Source organism: Bubalus bubalis, chromosome 14 (assembly GCF_019923935.1).
Source record: "Bubalus bubalis isolate 160015118507 breed Murrah chromosome 14, NDDB_SH_1, whole genome shotgun sequence".
NCBI lineage: Eukaryota > Metazoa > Chordata > Mammalia > Artiodactyla > Bovidae > Bubalus > Bubalus bubalis.
This window is the reverse complement of record NC_059170.1, coordinates 51,541,215-51,558,275: the sequence shown is the minus strand read 5'-3', so window position 1 is coordinate 51,558,275 and position 17,061 is coordinate 51,541,215. Positions and strand designations below refer to the sequence as shown.

At 36.3% G+C, this 17,061-nt stretch overlaps 1 protein-coding gene across 3 annotated transcripts in view; it reads left to right on the top strand.

Moving 5' to 3' along the window:
• Nucleotides 1-17,061, top strand: part of MRC1 (mannose receptor C-type 1) — a 111,825-nt gene that overhangs the window by 41,951 nt on the left and 52,813 nt on the right. For all 3 annotated transcript variants that reach the window (XM_025264336.3, XM_025264335.3, XM_044928088.2), the window contains 5 exons: nucleotides 895-1,080; nucleotides 4,359-4,516; nucleotides 7,075-7,185; nucleotides 13,440-13,555; nucleotides 15,466-15,614. In XM_025264336.3, coding sequence (XP_025120121.2) covers nucleotides 895-1,080; nucleotides 4,359-4,516; nucleotides 7,075-7,185; nucleotides 13,440-13,555; nucleotides 15,466-15,614 — 720 coding nt within the window. The remainder of the gene's footprint in view (nucleotides 1-894; nucleotides 1,081-4,358; nucleotides 4,517-7,074; nucleotides 7,186-13,439; nucleotides 13,556-15,465; nucleotides 15,615-17,061) is intronic.

Below are 17,061 nucleotides of genomic sequence, written 5' to 3'. Positions count from 1 at the left end.
GTTTGGTTCATGTGATGTGATTTGCTCATGGCAAATTCAGATTTTGGCTGAAAGACTTTGGAATTGAAATCCTTGTGATTTCTGCAATGTCACATGTCATCTTCTGGGAAAAAGTCAGTGGCAGTGAGTTGGTTCAGAGGCACAGGTGGCCAGCTCACAGTACCATGGTTTCAGAAGCTCCTTGGTGACCCCCCTACCTCCTACCCATTCTGTGCCCTGTGTCAACACATTTTTCTCCTGATTGCATTATGAGTTTTGCCCTCCTCTGAGGAATGAGTGGCTCCCTAATGTCCATAGAAGAGAAGTACATTGAAATCTTTTTGAAAGATTTACTTATTTGGCTGCACTGGGTCTCAGTTGCAGCATGCAATATCTTTGTTGCAGAGCACGGACTGTCTAGTTGTGGCACACAGGCTTAGTTGCCCCGTGGCATGTGGGATCTTAGTTCCCCAACCAGGGATCAAACCCATGTCCCCTGCATTGCAAGGCAGATTCTTAACCACTGGACCACCAGGGAAGTCCCCTTGAAATCTGTGCCTCCAATATATTTATAGGACATGGCTAGGACAGGTCTGCTGATGATAAAATACAAAAAGAGATGATCTATTGTATCTTCATGTGGACTTGTATGCATAATTGAAAAGTAAAATAGATTTCTCATTTGGCTTCATTTTATAGTGAAAGATGGCTTCCATATCATTTTTAGTCTAATATCAAACACATTCTTCTCTATGTTTTATGAATACCTATGCCAAAAAATAGAAAATAACTATTAGCTGTATTTGCCTATAATAATGAACTGTTTACTATAGAGAATGATATTAATAGAAAATATTGTTACAATTAAAACTCTTTTAAAGTGTTTTCCAAACTCTTTTTTTTTTTTTTTTCTAGAAAGTGATGTGCCTACCAACTGCCCAAGTCAGTGGTGGCCATATGCAGGTCACTGTTACAAGATTTACAGAGAGGAGAAGAAAATCCAAAGAGATGCCTTAAGAGCATGTAGGAAGGAGGGTGGTGACCTAGCAAGTATCCACAGCATTGAGGAATTTGACTTTATTATCTCTCAGCTGGGCTATGGTAAGAACTTCCATCTGTAATATGCTTGTCTCTTGTCTTCCCGACTTACAATCCATCTCTGGAAAATTTAATCATAAATGCTAAATTTTATAATCTAGATAAATTCAAATTAACAATTCAGTAAACTTAGTGACAAATATTAATTGTGCTTAAAATATAAAAATTGCATAGTAACCTAAAGAATTTCTATCACTGAGAGAACATTTGATTTTTACCTTTAACAAGGAATCAGCTTATGCATAGCTTTTAAAATATTGTTTTTCTATATAAAACCTGGATTTAGAGCAGTCTTCTTTAAACTTGTGAACAATATTTCACTTATTGGAATTTGTGTGTGTGGAGGTATTTTCTATTTTAAGGCCGATATTTTCTCTCACAGGAAAGATCTCTAAATGAACTATCTCATCCTTTGGAGTTTATTTTCTCTGTTAATCTAGCTGATGCTGCTAGAATGATGAGCAGAAAAATCAAGATGTTTGATTGGAGTGGTTAGATAGTGGCCTAAACCTTTCGAAGTAGTTATATATCCACTTTAGGACTATAAGAGATACAGAGAAAATGTAGAAAATATAGAAAACCAACATATTGTAAAGTTTTCAAAAATTGGCTCTATCAGAAACAATTGAAAAGTGGGTAAAGGACTTGGGAATGCTTATCCTGAAGAAGAGGAGGGTGAGGAAGGATATAATAATGATGGACACCCCGTGGTACTTGCTGATTAAACGATGATCATTTTCTTCTTCCACTGATGAGATTGCTGAATAGCTGGACCTGTTCATTTCCAGAGAGCAAAACAAGAGGAAATGGATGATGGTGATGCTGGGAATGCTTCCTGACACTTACTGTATGAAAATTGATAGGAGTGGGGGTAGGGAAGAAGAAAAAGACAGTGAACAAACAGATGAGATAAATTAGTCTCAGACAAGTACAAAAGATCCCCAACACTGCTGCTGTTAGTGCTTGGCTGAATGGACTCCTTCCTCCTCTGCTCACCTCACTGAATTTAGTAGGGTGATGATGACGTTCGACTAACTCGTAAATTTCTTAATTACTGTATATTTACCTATCCTGGAACACCTAGACTACACAATAATAATGTAATCAAAACCAAGATATCTGAATAATATCACGACATAGGTGGCATGATGCTTATAGTAGGTGATAAACTTTTCAAATGAGTCAGTGGAAAACAGTTTAAGAGGCTGTAGGGCTAATGTGCAAATTTTCTTTACTTTATATAATATGGTCTATTATAAAGGAGAACCTTATATATTTGTTGCTGTAGTTATTTTGAATTTGGATGAGGAGGGTTGCTTTTAAACTCAGCTAGAGAATTAGTAAATTTTCACTGGAGAAACCTTCCCTTTTTATTATTGATAGATTTATTTCTTTAAAACCATGCAAATAATATTAATAAAAAATAAGTAATAAAGTTAAAATTAGTGTTTCTTTTCCTAAAATGTCAAACTTGCCAACTACACTTTAATTTAAAATTCCCTCATTAACCTCTGAAAACAAAATTGTTTCTGAGTCAAAGCCTAGAAAACCTTTTTTAGCTAGTTGAGACAATATCTTTCATGTTAATCATGGAAACACAGTAGATAAGTTGGAACCTACATGTATAAATTTTGACTCCATTAAGACAGTTTACTTAACAGATTTACAAAAAACTTTGTCTAACAACTTTATGCTCACATCTTAAATATTTTTATAGGATCAAGTTTGTGCGTATGAACTACAAAAGCTAGATGGAAGAACAGTTTAGTGAGAAAAATGTTTATTGGACCCTCATCACTCTGTTATAATTGTGGGACTTGAGAGTTTAGGTTTCCATTGATCTTGAACCTAAAAACCTTGAGGAGTTACATGAGGTCATTTTGGAGCCTATATTTGCTGCTCACAGATCATGATCTGCCAAATTAAGTGAAAGGAAAAGGGATCATCTTGGCAAAGCCATTCATGCTTCATGGTGCTGGAAACATCTGCTGGGGCTGACACTGGGCCAGCCAGGGACTTCTCCAAAAGCAAAGCTGAGTGACAGCTTTTAGGAGGAAGAGACTACACCATTTAGGGAAATTCCTATAAGATGTGGCATATTTCTCACTTTCTACTATTAATACAACATCTTTACAATCTGTTGACAATTAATTTTATTTAACTGTTTAAAGAACATAGATCACGCATCCATGATGGAATTCCAGGGAGGCAACTTAAAAACACGTTGAATTGTGTATGCCTCCAATTTTTAAAAATGTGGAAATGTGTATGATTTTAGCTGTGAGATTGCAGGCCTTCAATTTTATCCCATTTATGCATATGCTATTTAGAGCTTTTAGAATTACAGTTCCTGATAAAATCAATGATGCTTTTCATAGAATTTCAGAACAGAATGATTACCTTTTATATCTATACCTGGTAGTTTTTATTTTAACTTTTGTTTGTTTGGGTTTTTCTGGTATTTTGTGGTGACAGTGATGATGGATTCATTTATATTTATAGACTAATAAGTGCTAAATGCCAAGAGAGTCCATTTATTCAGTTGATATATCTTCTTACTGTATGGATCATCTTAACTTCTATTACAGTGATTAAACTTTAACAGAAACACCTAGAATTTTCTTGATAACAACCTTGTTCGTAAAATAGAAGTGGTTTTTAAAGTTTTTATTTTAAAACCTTCATTACACTAAGATTTAATACTAGTCAAATAGATTTATGTATAAATAAACTACATATTTCCAGCACCATGAGTTTGATTGGTTATAGTAAATTATTTATAACAAAATAAACAGTTTCACAAAATAGAGGGTAATGATAGATCTACTTCAGTTTCATTTTAACAACTCACAGGAGATTAAATCTGCAGTCGCACAAAAAAATACAGTCACCTTCACAATGTGAAGAATACATTACATATTTTTTAATAAATAAATTTATTTATTTTAATTGGAGGTTAATTACTTTACAATATTGTATTGATTTTGCCATACATCAACATGAATCCACCACAGGTATACACGTGTTCCCATCCTGAACCCCCCTCCCTCCTCCCTCCCCATACATTACATATTTTAAACTAAAACTGACAACACAAAATGTCGTTGACATCTCAGGCTACAGAGGTAGATCCATTTAACGTGCAAGTGGATGGTACATTATGATGGTTGTAATGGCAAGAGAGTTGTTGATAAAGAAGGGGCCTTCCTTTCCTGATAACCTTTTGATCTTTGGAAAGAAAACTTTGTGTAAATTGCTTCTGTGCTCTTCTTCCTGTTTAGAGCCAAGTGATGAGTTATGGATTGGCTTAAACGACATCAAGATTCAAATGTACTTTGAATGGAGTGATGGCACCCCTGTAACTTTTACCAAATGGCTTCGTGGAGAACCAAGTCATGAAAACAACCGGCAGGAAGACTGTGCAGTGATGAAAGGCAAAGTAAGACATTTTTAATTACTGATATCTAGCAAAAGCCACAGGAAAATTTTCCTTTTGCCCCACTTATTATATATCATTGTTTCCATTGTTTCTATCCTAATGAGTTGACATAGATCAAAGTTGAACTAGAATGCAGATTCAGTCTCTTGAGTATCTTGGCCAACTCATTTTCAAGAAGACCAGAAAAGCAGCAGATAAACTGTCATTTCAAAGATGAAATTAACCAATACGAATGCTCATATTGTTTGTGTTTGGTTCTAAATTGTGCCATATGATTATATGGCTTGATTAAACAAGTTTCAGAACTTTGGTTCTACTTTCAGCTGGTTGCTCCGAGTGGATGTAGACCTGGTTAGATCTACCCTGGGTCCTACAACCTTGAGTCTGTGCTTGGAGAGCGACTTTTATTTTAGGTTACACAGAAGTGTCAACTATGAAACCATGGCTTCCATGTTGGAAATCAGGCAGTTTAGCTATAAAGTATATCATCAAGTTATTTTTTGTTAATGAACATGGTGGTTAAGAGGCTGGGTTTTAATGCAAAACATTTCCTTGTTTGTAAAATGAGTATAATTGTACCCAGCTCACATGGTGGGTATAAAGATTAAATGGGTTAACACATATAATGTGCACTGTCCCTGGCCCAAACTTGGTGTTCAATAAGTATTAGCTACAGTTTTTGTCATTGTGGTTCGTTTCACAGTGAAAAATGGAAAGCTTAAGGAAAGAATATGTATTAATTATTGAAAGAATAGGCAGAAGAGTGTCCTGGGAAGAGGAAACCAGAGAGCTTTGTTCTTGTTGAGAACTCGAAAGACAGTATGGCTGAAAGCATGGAGTGAGAGGTGGAGAGGTGGGTAGGAAAAGTACTGGCAATGAGAAAACATGCATTAGCCCAGGAGCAGCCAAACCAAATCTGCAGTTCGCAAATATTATGCTGGCTGAAGAGCTGAGTACCAGATTGTAGTGGCTGAGACTGAATGAGATGTGAGGATTAAGTCAAAGAGTACAGAAAACCACTTTTCAAGGTGTTTAGCAGTTGAGGGAAGGGGATGAGCACTCATTTAATGTGAAATCTCTAGGGAAGATAGAAAAGGTAGAATTTGAAGCAGAATGAAAGATGCCACCTTAAGTTCATAGAGGACCCTCATCAATAGAAATAGGAAGAAGGGAGGGAAGGATACTGTTTTCAGGTTGGGTGTGTTGCATGGGAGTGTTCTTTCTGTATGGCTTTATGTGTACTCTGGGACTTCCCTGGTGGCTCAGCAGTTAAGACTCCAGGTTTTCACTGCAAGGGAGCTTGGGTTCAATCCCTGGTCAGGGAAATAAGATCCTGCATACTACATGGTTTGGCTAAAAACAAATAAATAAATACATGTACTCACTTAACTTGAAAACAGCTGCTGGTAGGGATGGATGAGGAGGCTGTGTGCAAATCTTCTGTTGAACCATCGCTTAAGGGCTTATGAGCATTTTTAATTTCTATCTAGGTCTCTCTCCATTGTGACCTGACAGTGAAGATATAAAAACAAACTGTAGCTACAGTTTCTTCCTACATCTTTGTCAGTTCAGTTCAGTTGCTCAGTTGTGTCCGACTCTTTGTGACCCCAGGGACTGCAGCACGCCAGGCTTCCCTGTCCATCACCAACTCCCGGAGTTTACTCAAACTCATGTTCACTGAGTCAGTGATGCCATCCAACCATCTCATCCTCTGTTGTCCCCTTCTCCTCCCGCTTTCAATCTTTCCCAGCATTAGGGTCTTTTCAAATGGGTCAGTTCTTGGCATCAGGTGGCCAAAGTATTGGAGTTTCACCTCAGCATCAGTCCTTTCAATGAATATTCCCTTTAAGATGGACTGGTTGGATCTCCCTGCTGTCCGAGGGACTCTCGAGAGTCTTCTCCAATACCACAGTTCACAAGCATCAATTCTTTGGTGCTCAGCTCTCTTTATAGTCCAGCTCTCACATCCATACATGACTACTGGGAAAACCATAGCTTTGACTAGACGGACCTTTGTTGGCAAAGTGATATCTCTGCTTTTTAATATGCTGTCTAGGTTGGTCATAACTTTTCTTCCAAGGAACAAGCGTCTTTTAATTTCCTGGCTTCAGTCACCATCTGCAATGCTTTTGGAGCCCAAAAAAGTAAAGTCTGTCACTGTTTCCATTGTTTCCCCATCTATTTGCCATAAAGTGATGGGATGAAATGCCATGATCTTAGTTTTCTGAATGTTGAGTTTTAAGCCAGCTTTTTCACTCTCCTCTTTCACTTTCATCAGGAGGCTTTAATTCTTCTTTGCTTTCTGCCATAAGGGTGGTTGTCATCTGCATATTTGAGGTTATTGATATTTCTCCCAGCAATCTTGATTTGGCTACATCTTTGTAGCCGAAGTCAAATTTGCAGTTTCCTGGTAAAATATCCACTTACTTTTCCTCTTCATAGATGCCTTTTTCTCTCGAATCTTTGTTTCCCTTTTCAGAGGCACAATTATAAGAAAATAGCATCAAGGTCAAACAACTGATAATCATTAAGATTTTTTTCCCCCTTGCTTTCTGCAGGATGGGTACTGGGCAGATCGGGCATGCGAACGGCCTCTTGGTTACATCTGTAAGATGAAATCACAAGCCCAAACTCCAGGAGTAGTGGAAGTGGAAGCAGGCTGCCAGAAAGTGAGTATAGAACGCACCCCCTGGTTTCAGATCAGCAAAGTCGATGTGATAGACTTAGCTTATTTTTGTCTGTTGAAGTACTTAATTGTCATAGTAGCCAAATGCTTCAGCTTCAAGATATTGCTAATCTTTGACCCAGTGCATTGTCAAGGACATCTCTAGTGGATAACCTTAAGTTGTAGCCAGCAAATTATCCTTAGTCATTTTTTCCATTTTTAATATTTCTGGTGACCTTGTTTCTGGTGGGGATTCATCTCTGTAAATCTCTGAGGATCTAGAAGGCAGGAGGTCTACATTCCAGCTGGTAGTAGCTAGTAGTAATTCAGCTAAACCAAGTCAAGCCATGCAATCCTATTGTGCTTTAATCTCACGTGCACCATGGTTAGTGATACCTCCTAGCAAGTCTTATCTTTCTTTGAGGTTAAAGTAGATTATTTCTGTGAAACAGTTTCTGAAAATGCAAAGAAGCTACAAAAACACAGGGTGTATGGTTATCATTTTCCTGTTTGATTGCTGAGTTGCCCATCTTCCTCTTTTTTCCTTTCTCACTTCTCTTGGATAAAAATAAAGTAGCAACTGATTTTCTGTCCAAGAGTGTCACGTTATGATCAAATTATCTTATAACAAACACCAGAATTCATGAAACATAATTGAGTACTATACCATTAAACCATAAAGAAAAATAGAGCAGACACAGAAAATTACAGAATGTGAGAGATAGAAAAAGTATCTTAGTGACTATTGAAAACCCCCATTTAAATTTTGCATTCTGGAAATTTCGGCCAGAGAAGTGATAACTTTTTCAAGTCACACAGAGGGAAGTTAAGAACCCAAGTCTCCTGCCAAGTTCTTACACTTTCACTGCTGGTTTCACTACCAGTACACTTAGGTATTCTTTACTTAAGTGTATACAGGAGATTGTGTATTATTGTAACTTTCTGTAATTAATAAACCAATCCTTAAATTTTATTAAAGTGAAGTGAAGTGAAAGTAGCCCAGTCATGTCCGACTCTTTGTGATGCCATTGACTGTAGCCTGCCAGATTCCTCTGTCCATGGAATTTTCCAGGCAAGAATACTGGAGTGGGTTGCCATTCCCTTCTCCAGGGGATCTTCCTGACTCAGGGATCGAACCTGGGTCTCCCACATTGCGGGCAGATCTTTACTGTCTGAGCCACCGAGAAAGTAAATTTTATTACTTCTATGCAATCAAAATTTTTTTATATATATTTTTTCTATTAACTGTCTACAATCACTGATAAAAATCCAATTTAATCATTAGGTTGGTAATAAGAAAAGGAAGAAAGTATCAGCCAATTGTTTGTTGAGTGTGGTTATTTTGCTTTCAATAGTCTTAAAAGATAAATTTTGTTGTTTAGTTGCCAAGCCATGTCTGATTCTTTTGTGATCTCATGGACTGTAGCCCACCAAGTTCCTCTGTCCATGGGATTTCCCAGGCAAGAATACTGGAGTGGGTTGCCATTTCCTTCTCCAAGGGATCTTCCTGATTCATGGATTGGACCCAACTCTCCTGTATTGGCAGACGGATTCTTTACCACTGAGCCACCAAGGAAGCCCTAAAAGATAAATATTACATTTCTAATTAGATAGGGGAGGAAGCACAGACTTAGAGATATTAATTTGGCAAGTTTTTAAAAACACATGCTTTAGGCAGTGGTTTCCTCAAATCATTGGGAAGACTAGGAAAAAAATTCACTTGCTGGCAAAAGAAGATAACAGAGAGGTTTGGTGTTTTTTTTTTTTTTGTCTGAGCCTGGGTACTTGGTGTTTTGGGAGTATTTTTGAGAGTTCAAAACTACAGACCTTCTATGATCAAGATCTGAGATTCAGTTTGCAATTCATTGCTATCTCTGTGGGAAACCTTGATTTAAGAAATTAACATGAAGTAGTCCTGAGTTGCTAATATTCCTGGATGTCTGATAGATGCACGTGTAAATCCTCTTTAGAAGACCCCTTCTCCAGGCTGATTGAGAATCCCACAGATGAGTTTGAAATCCAAAATTATAAAACATACCATCATAAGCTTTAGATAGTGGAATGAATGGATGTGACATTAAAGTGAATGTTTTTTTCAAATGCTTATGAGAAGTAAAAGGTGGAATTGAAACCATGGACCAGACACCATGTATTATGTGGGATTTCTTTATGATTCAATTCTAAATATGTTTTGTTTCCATTAAGATTCTTTGACCTGTGAACTGGGGTGTGTATGTGTGTTTTCATGGTGGTGGAAGTTTTGGTGGCAGTAATGGGAGTTTTGTGTTTTAGTTTCTAAATAATTGGGAGGTACTATTGATTTTCATTCCACTGCATTGTGCTCATATAAAGTTTTTGTTGTTAGTTGTTGAGATTTTCTTCATTATCTAGTTCATAATCAGTTTTTCTAAATATTCCATCTATGCTTGAACACATAGATGGGATCTCATACAGACCGTGGGATCTCAAAGAGTCAGACATGACTGAATGAGCACTGATAAAACTTAGCAATTATATTATCCAGATATTCTATATTACTAATATTTCATCTGTTTGATATAATATTCTTATTGTGATTCTATCAAGTTTTGTCTTATATACTTTGATATGTATTTATATCTTTCTGGAGAATCAGTTCTTTAATTATGTAGTTATTTTCTTCATTCATAATAATGTTTTTTACCATAAAGTCAATTTTAAATAATATTGCCACAGAAGCTATCTTTTGTTTGGTGTTTGCCCAGAATCCTGTTTTCCAGCTGATTGCTTTTAATCATGCTATGTAGCTGTAGTTTAAGAATGGCTCTTGTAAATGAGTATCTGCATTTTCATTTTAATCTAATTTGAGGAACTCTGGCTTTTAACTGGTGAAGACATGAGCTTAGATTTGTTTTGCATACCAATCTATTTGGATTTGTTCCTACCATATTATTATGTGCTTTATTTTGTTTACCATTCTGCTTTCTTTCTTTTTTTTCTTTTTGTGCATAACATTGGTTCACATTGGTTCTAATGAATATATTTTCCCCCTTTTCCTCCTCTAAAAAAAGTGAAAGTTGCCCAGTTGTGTCAGACTCTTTGAGACTCCAAGGACTGCAGCTTGCCAGGCTCCTCTGTCCATGGAATTCTCCAGGGAAGAGTACTGGAGTGGGTAGCCATTCCCTTCTCCAGGGGCTAGTCCCGACCCAGGGATCAAATCCAGGTCTCACACATTGCAGGCAGATTCTTTACAATCTGAGCCACGAGGGAAGCCCCCTTTTGGAAATTCTACATTTTTACTCCTTTTTTTTCAAAATGGTTAATCTTATAATTTTAACATGCATTCTTGTCTTGAAGTTAACCAGTCCCTTTCTCTGCCTCCTGAACAAAATGAATGTTATTATTCCACTTATAATTCAGAGTTTTTTAAAATTTGAAATAATGTTAGACTCACGAGAAGTTAAAAAAAAAAAGAGTACTGAGAAGTCCCCACTCGACTTCTGCCAATGATAGCGTCTTATCTAACCAGAGTACATGATCACAACAGGTGGTTGGCATGGATACAATATGGTTAACTAAACTACAGATCTTGTTACTATTCCATTCTTTAGCTTCCCACTTCCAATTAGTTATCTTTGCTATTTGTCCAGGCAGTTAGATCTGGATTTACTGACATTTATTGACTTCTTTGCTCAGTGTAGACTTCTAGCTCACTTACTCCTCTTGACTTTACTTTCTTGCCAAAGTTAATGTTTTAGAAGTTCTTTTCACTGGGATTTGGGAGTGGAAAACTCTCTGTCTGTGTTTGAAAATGTCTTGAATTCATCTTCCCTCTGCATAGTAATTTAGGTAAGTCATTTTAGAATTCTAGATTGACAGCTGTTTTCCGACAGCACTATATATATTATTTCATTTTCTCCTGATCTTTATTTTTGCCATTGGAATTCCTGTTAGACTAATTCTTCTTCTTTTTTTATTTTAAAAAAGTGGATAATCTGTATTTTCTCTCTGATTGATTTTAAGAGTTTTTTCATTGTCTCTGTAAGTATAATGTGTTGAGATTTGGATTTGCTTTATTGGTTCCATTTGGTGTGGAGTATCTCTTCATTTTGAAGATTTGTATCTTTCCATTCTTGAAAATTACCAGTCATTCATTCTATTCAATGCTTCTCAAACTTCTCTCAGGATGCTTTTCAACCTCATTCAGCAGATGTGCATGCTCAGTTGCTTCAGTCACGTCTCCTGTGTCTCTGGCACTGCAGGTATATTCTTTAATGCTGAGTCATTGGGAAAGCCCTCTGTATCTTCTATATTTTCTATCAATATGATTTTAAACATCTTTTCATAGTCTCATCTCTCTTCCACATTCAGTCAGCTTACTAATCTTCTGAAACCACATTTTCTATGCTTTATCTGGCCATTGAGTTTTTAACTTCATATTTTTCTTTTCTAGAAATTCTGTTTTTTTTTGTGTAGTCAAATCCTGTTTTTCTTTGTTCATAGTATTTTGATCTTTCCTCATTGATTATCTTTCTTCCTTTGTCACTTAAATCGCCATAACATGCTTCTTTTCCACTTGGTTTTACTATGTTAAACTGTTGACTCTCCCTTAAAGGAGACATTTTTCTTACATGGTTTATAATTTTTGGTTGTGAATTAGTTCACCGTCCCATCTCCTCCTACCCTCAAATGTCATAGTCTTATATGACCTGGGTTGTGGAAATATTTCTGTTGTGTGATTTTGCATTTTAATTCTCAAAGCACCTGTAAGATTCTCCTTTTGTGTATTTTATTTTTTATGTTTTGACTATGGAGTCTCACGCAGTGTGGATAGTGTAAAGTTGGGACTGGCACCCAGCTGTGTGGCACAGACTTGGTATTTGTTTTCAGCAGAAGAAGTTTCTTCTTTCTGCATCCAAATCCCCAAGCAAGTGACAAGGATCTCTTAATTTCCTGTTTTTGTGGGTGGTGTTTTCTTGCTCTCCTTTCACAGAGGGGCTACCATGAGTGGGTATCATCTTTACACAAGGACTTCAGTTCTATGGGCTTCCCTGATGGCTCAGTGGTAAAGAACCCGCCTGCCAATGCAGGAGATGTGGGTTTAATCCCTAGGTTGGGAGGATCCCCCAGAGAAGGAAATGGCAACCCATTCCAGTATTCTTACCTGGGAAATCCCAGGGACAGAGGAGCCTGGCAGGCTGCAGTCCACAGGATCGTAGAAGAATCAGAGATAACTTAGTAACTAAACAACAACAATCAGTTCTATCTCACTGCCTCAGGTGAGCTGATGGCCCAATATCCTAATCTGTATGAACAGTAAAACCCTAATCCATAAACTTCAGAACCTTAATCTTGGTCTAAAATATGACTGGGCAACTACAATCTCAGCTTGTACATTTTCTATTCCAGCTTTTTCGTTCTCTAGTACTTATTTTTGACCCTGAAGATTTTTCCTTCTTTCTCTCAAATTCTAGTATGGACTTTCTGTTTATTGCCATGTTTTTATTTAGCATTTCTATGTGTTTGAATTGTGGGAGAGGAACCATGTCAATTTATGATGCCAGGAGTTTGATAAGTACTAACCTTTGACCTGGAGAAGGCGATGGCACCCCACTCCAGTACTCTTGCCTGGAAAATCCCATGGATGGGGGAGCCTGGTGAGCTGCAGTCCATGGGGTCGCTAGGAGTCGGACACGACTGAGCGACTTCACTTTCACTCTTCACTTTCCTGCATTGGAGAAGGAAATGGCAACCCACTCCAGTGTTCTTGCCTGGAGAATCCCAGGGATGGGGGAGCCTGGTGGGCTGCCATCTATAGGGTCGCACAGAGTCGGACACGACTGAAGTTACTTAGCAGTAGCAACCTTTGACCAGATGGCACAGCTTTGTACTCACTATCTACTGCTGTCTTCAGTAGGTAACTAGGCTTGTTATTCTGCAAATTAGTTCCTGTGGCTTCCTATTCTAAAACTGAGAACTTACTCATTTCATTCAGTTTCTCTGGTAAACATTTCACAGATCGTTTTTGTTGAAAATTGCATCAGAATGGAAAGAATGACTCCCCTCACCCCCATTTTGTATCATAATTCGTCATATGAGGAACAATGCACTCTCATTTTCTTTATTCACATAAATTGTTTTCATTGCATATCAAGTTACTGATATTTGTGTTATTTACATGCTTCTATTGTTTATCAATTTGTGTTTCAAGATATAGAAATTATTAAAATAATATTATATAATAAATATGCATGATATTCTGCTTGATAATATTAATAGGGCTGGAAAAGGCATGGATTCTACTGCTATTTGATTGGACACACACTTTCAACATTTACAGAAGCAAACCAAACCTGTGTAAGTGAGAAGGCTTACCTAACAACTGTTGAAGACAGGTATGCAACTATTCTATTTTAAATATATATATATATATCAAATAATGAAACATTTTCAGAAGAGTATATCAGTATGCTCTAAATTTCTGAGTAAATTACACTGAATCTTGAAGTATGGTTTTTAAATATAGAAGCAGTAAAAATCATATTTTTATTTGGATTCTTCATTTCAAACACTAAAAAATATTTTGCTACTTTTAGTACCAAAAAACAAGAACAGTTTGCTAATACTCCAGTAAATGTTGTTTATATAGCTAACTTTTTTAATGTAGTAGATCTCAAAGTTTTTAAAGCAGAGAAAGTAAGGAAAATTTATCATCTCAAGAAATCAAACATTCTATTTTTACTACCACCTCCAACATAAAAAAAAGGTAGACAGGAACATCCCTTGGCAGTCCAGTGGGGGTGAGAGGGAGCAGAGAGATTTTCTAGGCTTACTAGACTAGCAGGTCCAGAAAATGATGTGGAGATAGAGAATTTTATGTAACCTTTAACTTCTAGCGTTCCATCCTTCTTTGAGATTTCGGTATTTATTTTTCTCCTACTTTTTTCAAGAAACTTAAAAGAAATTTAATTTTTTATATTGTCCATTTGATTTGGAGTAAATGGGTAAAAATTATTGAATTTTAATACAGTAAGTTATATTTCTTGACCTTTCAAAGCAGGCTCAATAAGATCTAGAAGAAGCTATTAATATTAAAATTCTTTGATAAAATGAAAGACGTCATAGAGTTCATAGAATTTATATAGTCTTTATAAAAAAACTTATATTTCAACATTCTTTCTTCATGTATAATTAAATGTCTGATACATTGCTCGCCTCTGAAAATCAGAACATAGATAATTTTTATCTTATGACCTGGAAGTAAGCTACACATTTTTAAGTACCTTGGGAGCATATTCTGGTCTATCTTGTTGGTCTTTGAGTCTACTGGAGCATGGATGTCCCTAGATTTTCTATTTTAGGTTTGCTTTTTTTGTGTGTGTTTTCTGTGATATTTGTGTTCATGAACTCACTAACTCTTTGGTTCAATTTGGTGTTTAGGCATTTAAGAAAAATTGAGTTTCTTATTTTTAATTTTTTTTTTTTTTGGTTTGTTCAGTTTAGGGAATTAAATTATTCAGACTAGGGTCAAACCAATGTTCTGTTATTGTGGTTTTCTCTCCATTTCCTCTCTGCTCGTGCTAGAGGCATCTACAATTCCCTTGTTGCTGGAAATTTTGAACATCACTTTTCTTTTGCTCCAAAGAGAGACTTTTTTGCGTATGCTGCTGCATCACTGTCATTTATCAATTAAGACAAATTTTGTTTGCCTTACTAACCACAGTGTGTTATTACCAGGTGACGCCAAATATAAAGATGAGATCCAGAGGGAGAAAAAATGTTGGAGCTTGTGATTCTGCTCCTAGTTCTTTCTAGAGATTGAATCTCTAGTTCTCTATATTTCTTGATAATTTTCTCTGTTGTTTCAGAGCTGAGAAATGGGAATGAAATTGAGGGGAAAATCAACCCAGATTTTCTAATTGTATTATCTTTAATAATGTTGCAGCCTCTCCACTTACTTCACCAAGAATTGTGTAGAGCATCTGAAATATTTGAAAAGTGAATTGATTTTCAAACATTGTATTTTAAAAGGCAACAGGATAAGCAGAGGGACTGATGAGAAATAGAGAGAAATAGTTTGGGTACATTTGAATGATTTTATTCTATCAACTGTATGATACTTTTCCTTCATAAGATCACATTTCCTTAGCGAAAATTTGCATAATTTAAATGACAAGTAAATAGGACATAATAGGTTTGATTTGCCAACTAAATGATAGCACAGGCATACAATTGAGATGTTTTTCATGTGGATAATTAGAAAAATTCACTTTTTTCCTAAAATTTAGTTAAATTTTTTTTTAAGATATGAACAAGCCTTTCTGACTAGTTTGGTTGGATTGAGGCCTGAAAGATATTTTTGGATAGGACTTTCCGATGTACAACACAAAGGCACCTTTCAGTGGACCGTCGAGGAAGGCGTTCAGTTCACACACTGGAATTCAGATATGCCAGGTATGTGCAGGGCTTCCGTTTCAGGCTTCCATTCACCCCACATATCCATTTGGCCAAACCTGTGATTCCTTCATGTACCTTTCCAAATAGACTTCTGTAAATTCATTGTACTATTAAAATTTTATTATATTTTATTTCACTCTCTTTTTTCTTTAAAAAATGTTCCCATTAGTGTGCAGTGGTCTAAGATAAAAAGGAAGAGAAAACTCCTAGGTTATTTGGTGCCACTCTATTTGAAGTATTTATGAAATAGTGATGAAATCCTTAATGGTCAGAAAGATTCCATGGTGACCACTGATTCACGTATTTCTGAGGACTTAAAACTGTCCTCGGGGGTATAAAACTTTCAATGTGACTATGAACAGAAATATGACTGTGCTTCAGTGGTAGAACAAGACTGAGTGCTTATGTGGAATGTATTATTTCAGTACCTTGAACGGGCCACCCTGTTAGCTCTTTACAATAAGTCCCCTACATACAAACCCTCAAGTGGCGAACTTTCAAAGATGTGAATGTGCCGCTGGATGCCTGCTGTTGTACTATTGTACTTTTCAAGGTACTGTACTGTCATGTTAAAATTTTCTTTATTTTTTTTTATGTATTATTTGTGTGAAAAGTGTTATAAACCTATTATAGTACAGTACTATATAGCCATCTGTGTTAGTTGGGTTCCTAGGCTAACTTTATTGCACTTACAAACAAATTGGACTTGACAAATGCACTCTCAGAATGGAATTTGATTGTATGTAGGGGACTTAGTATATATGACTTGGATTTAGTTTTATACTTGTAGAAAACCCATAAGCTAAGTTTCAGTATCCTCCTCGTGTCGAGGTAGAAACTGGGACTTGGAAAATTTATAAGCATGGATTTAGACTGATCTTTGTAATTCCCAAATCCATGCTGTTTGCATGGAGGTCACCCTTTCTCCCTATAAATTTTTATTTGCCTTCATTAATAAGAAGCTTCTGAAATAGACACTCAAATTATTTTTTGCTTTTTTTTATGCACTGGTGACATAGCCTGTGATGTAATTCAGTATGACTGCACTCAGGAAATTCAACATCCTTACAGCAAATGTTTCATTGTGCCTAGTTAAAAAGCTATGGAAGGAATAATAGAGCTTAAGTATGCAAATTAACTGTTTGGCCTAATAAGTTCAAATCTTCAGAAGTTTTAAAAATTTGGATCTTCAGTCATCAATAAGGAAAATAGATCAGTAATTTGGATAGTGTGATTTCTGTTTAATTAATTGAACATTCTGGAAAATAGTAAGATTTAAGTTTATTTTGAAAGAACAGGGTAGTATATTAAGAGCTGAGTGCATTTTTTTTTTTGAGTGATAATTTTTACTTGCCAGACAACATGCCTTAATTTCACTGGTGTTGATCATTTAGCAGTAGGATACTGAGAGATTAATCTAGGAACATCCTTAGGGAATAAAAAT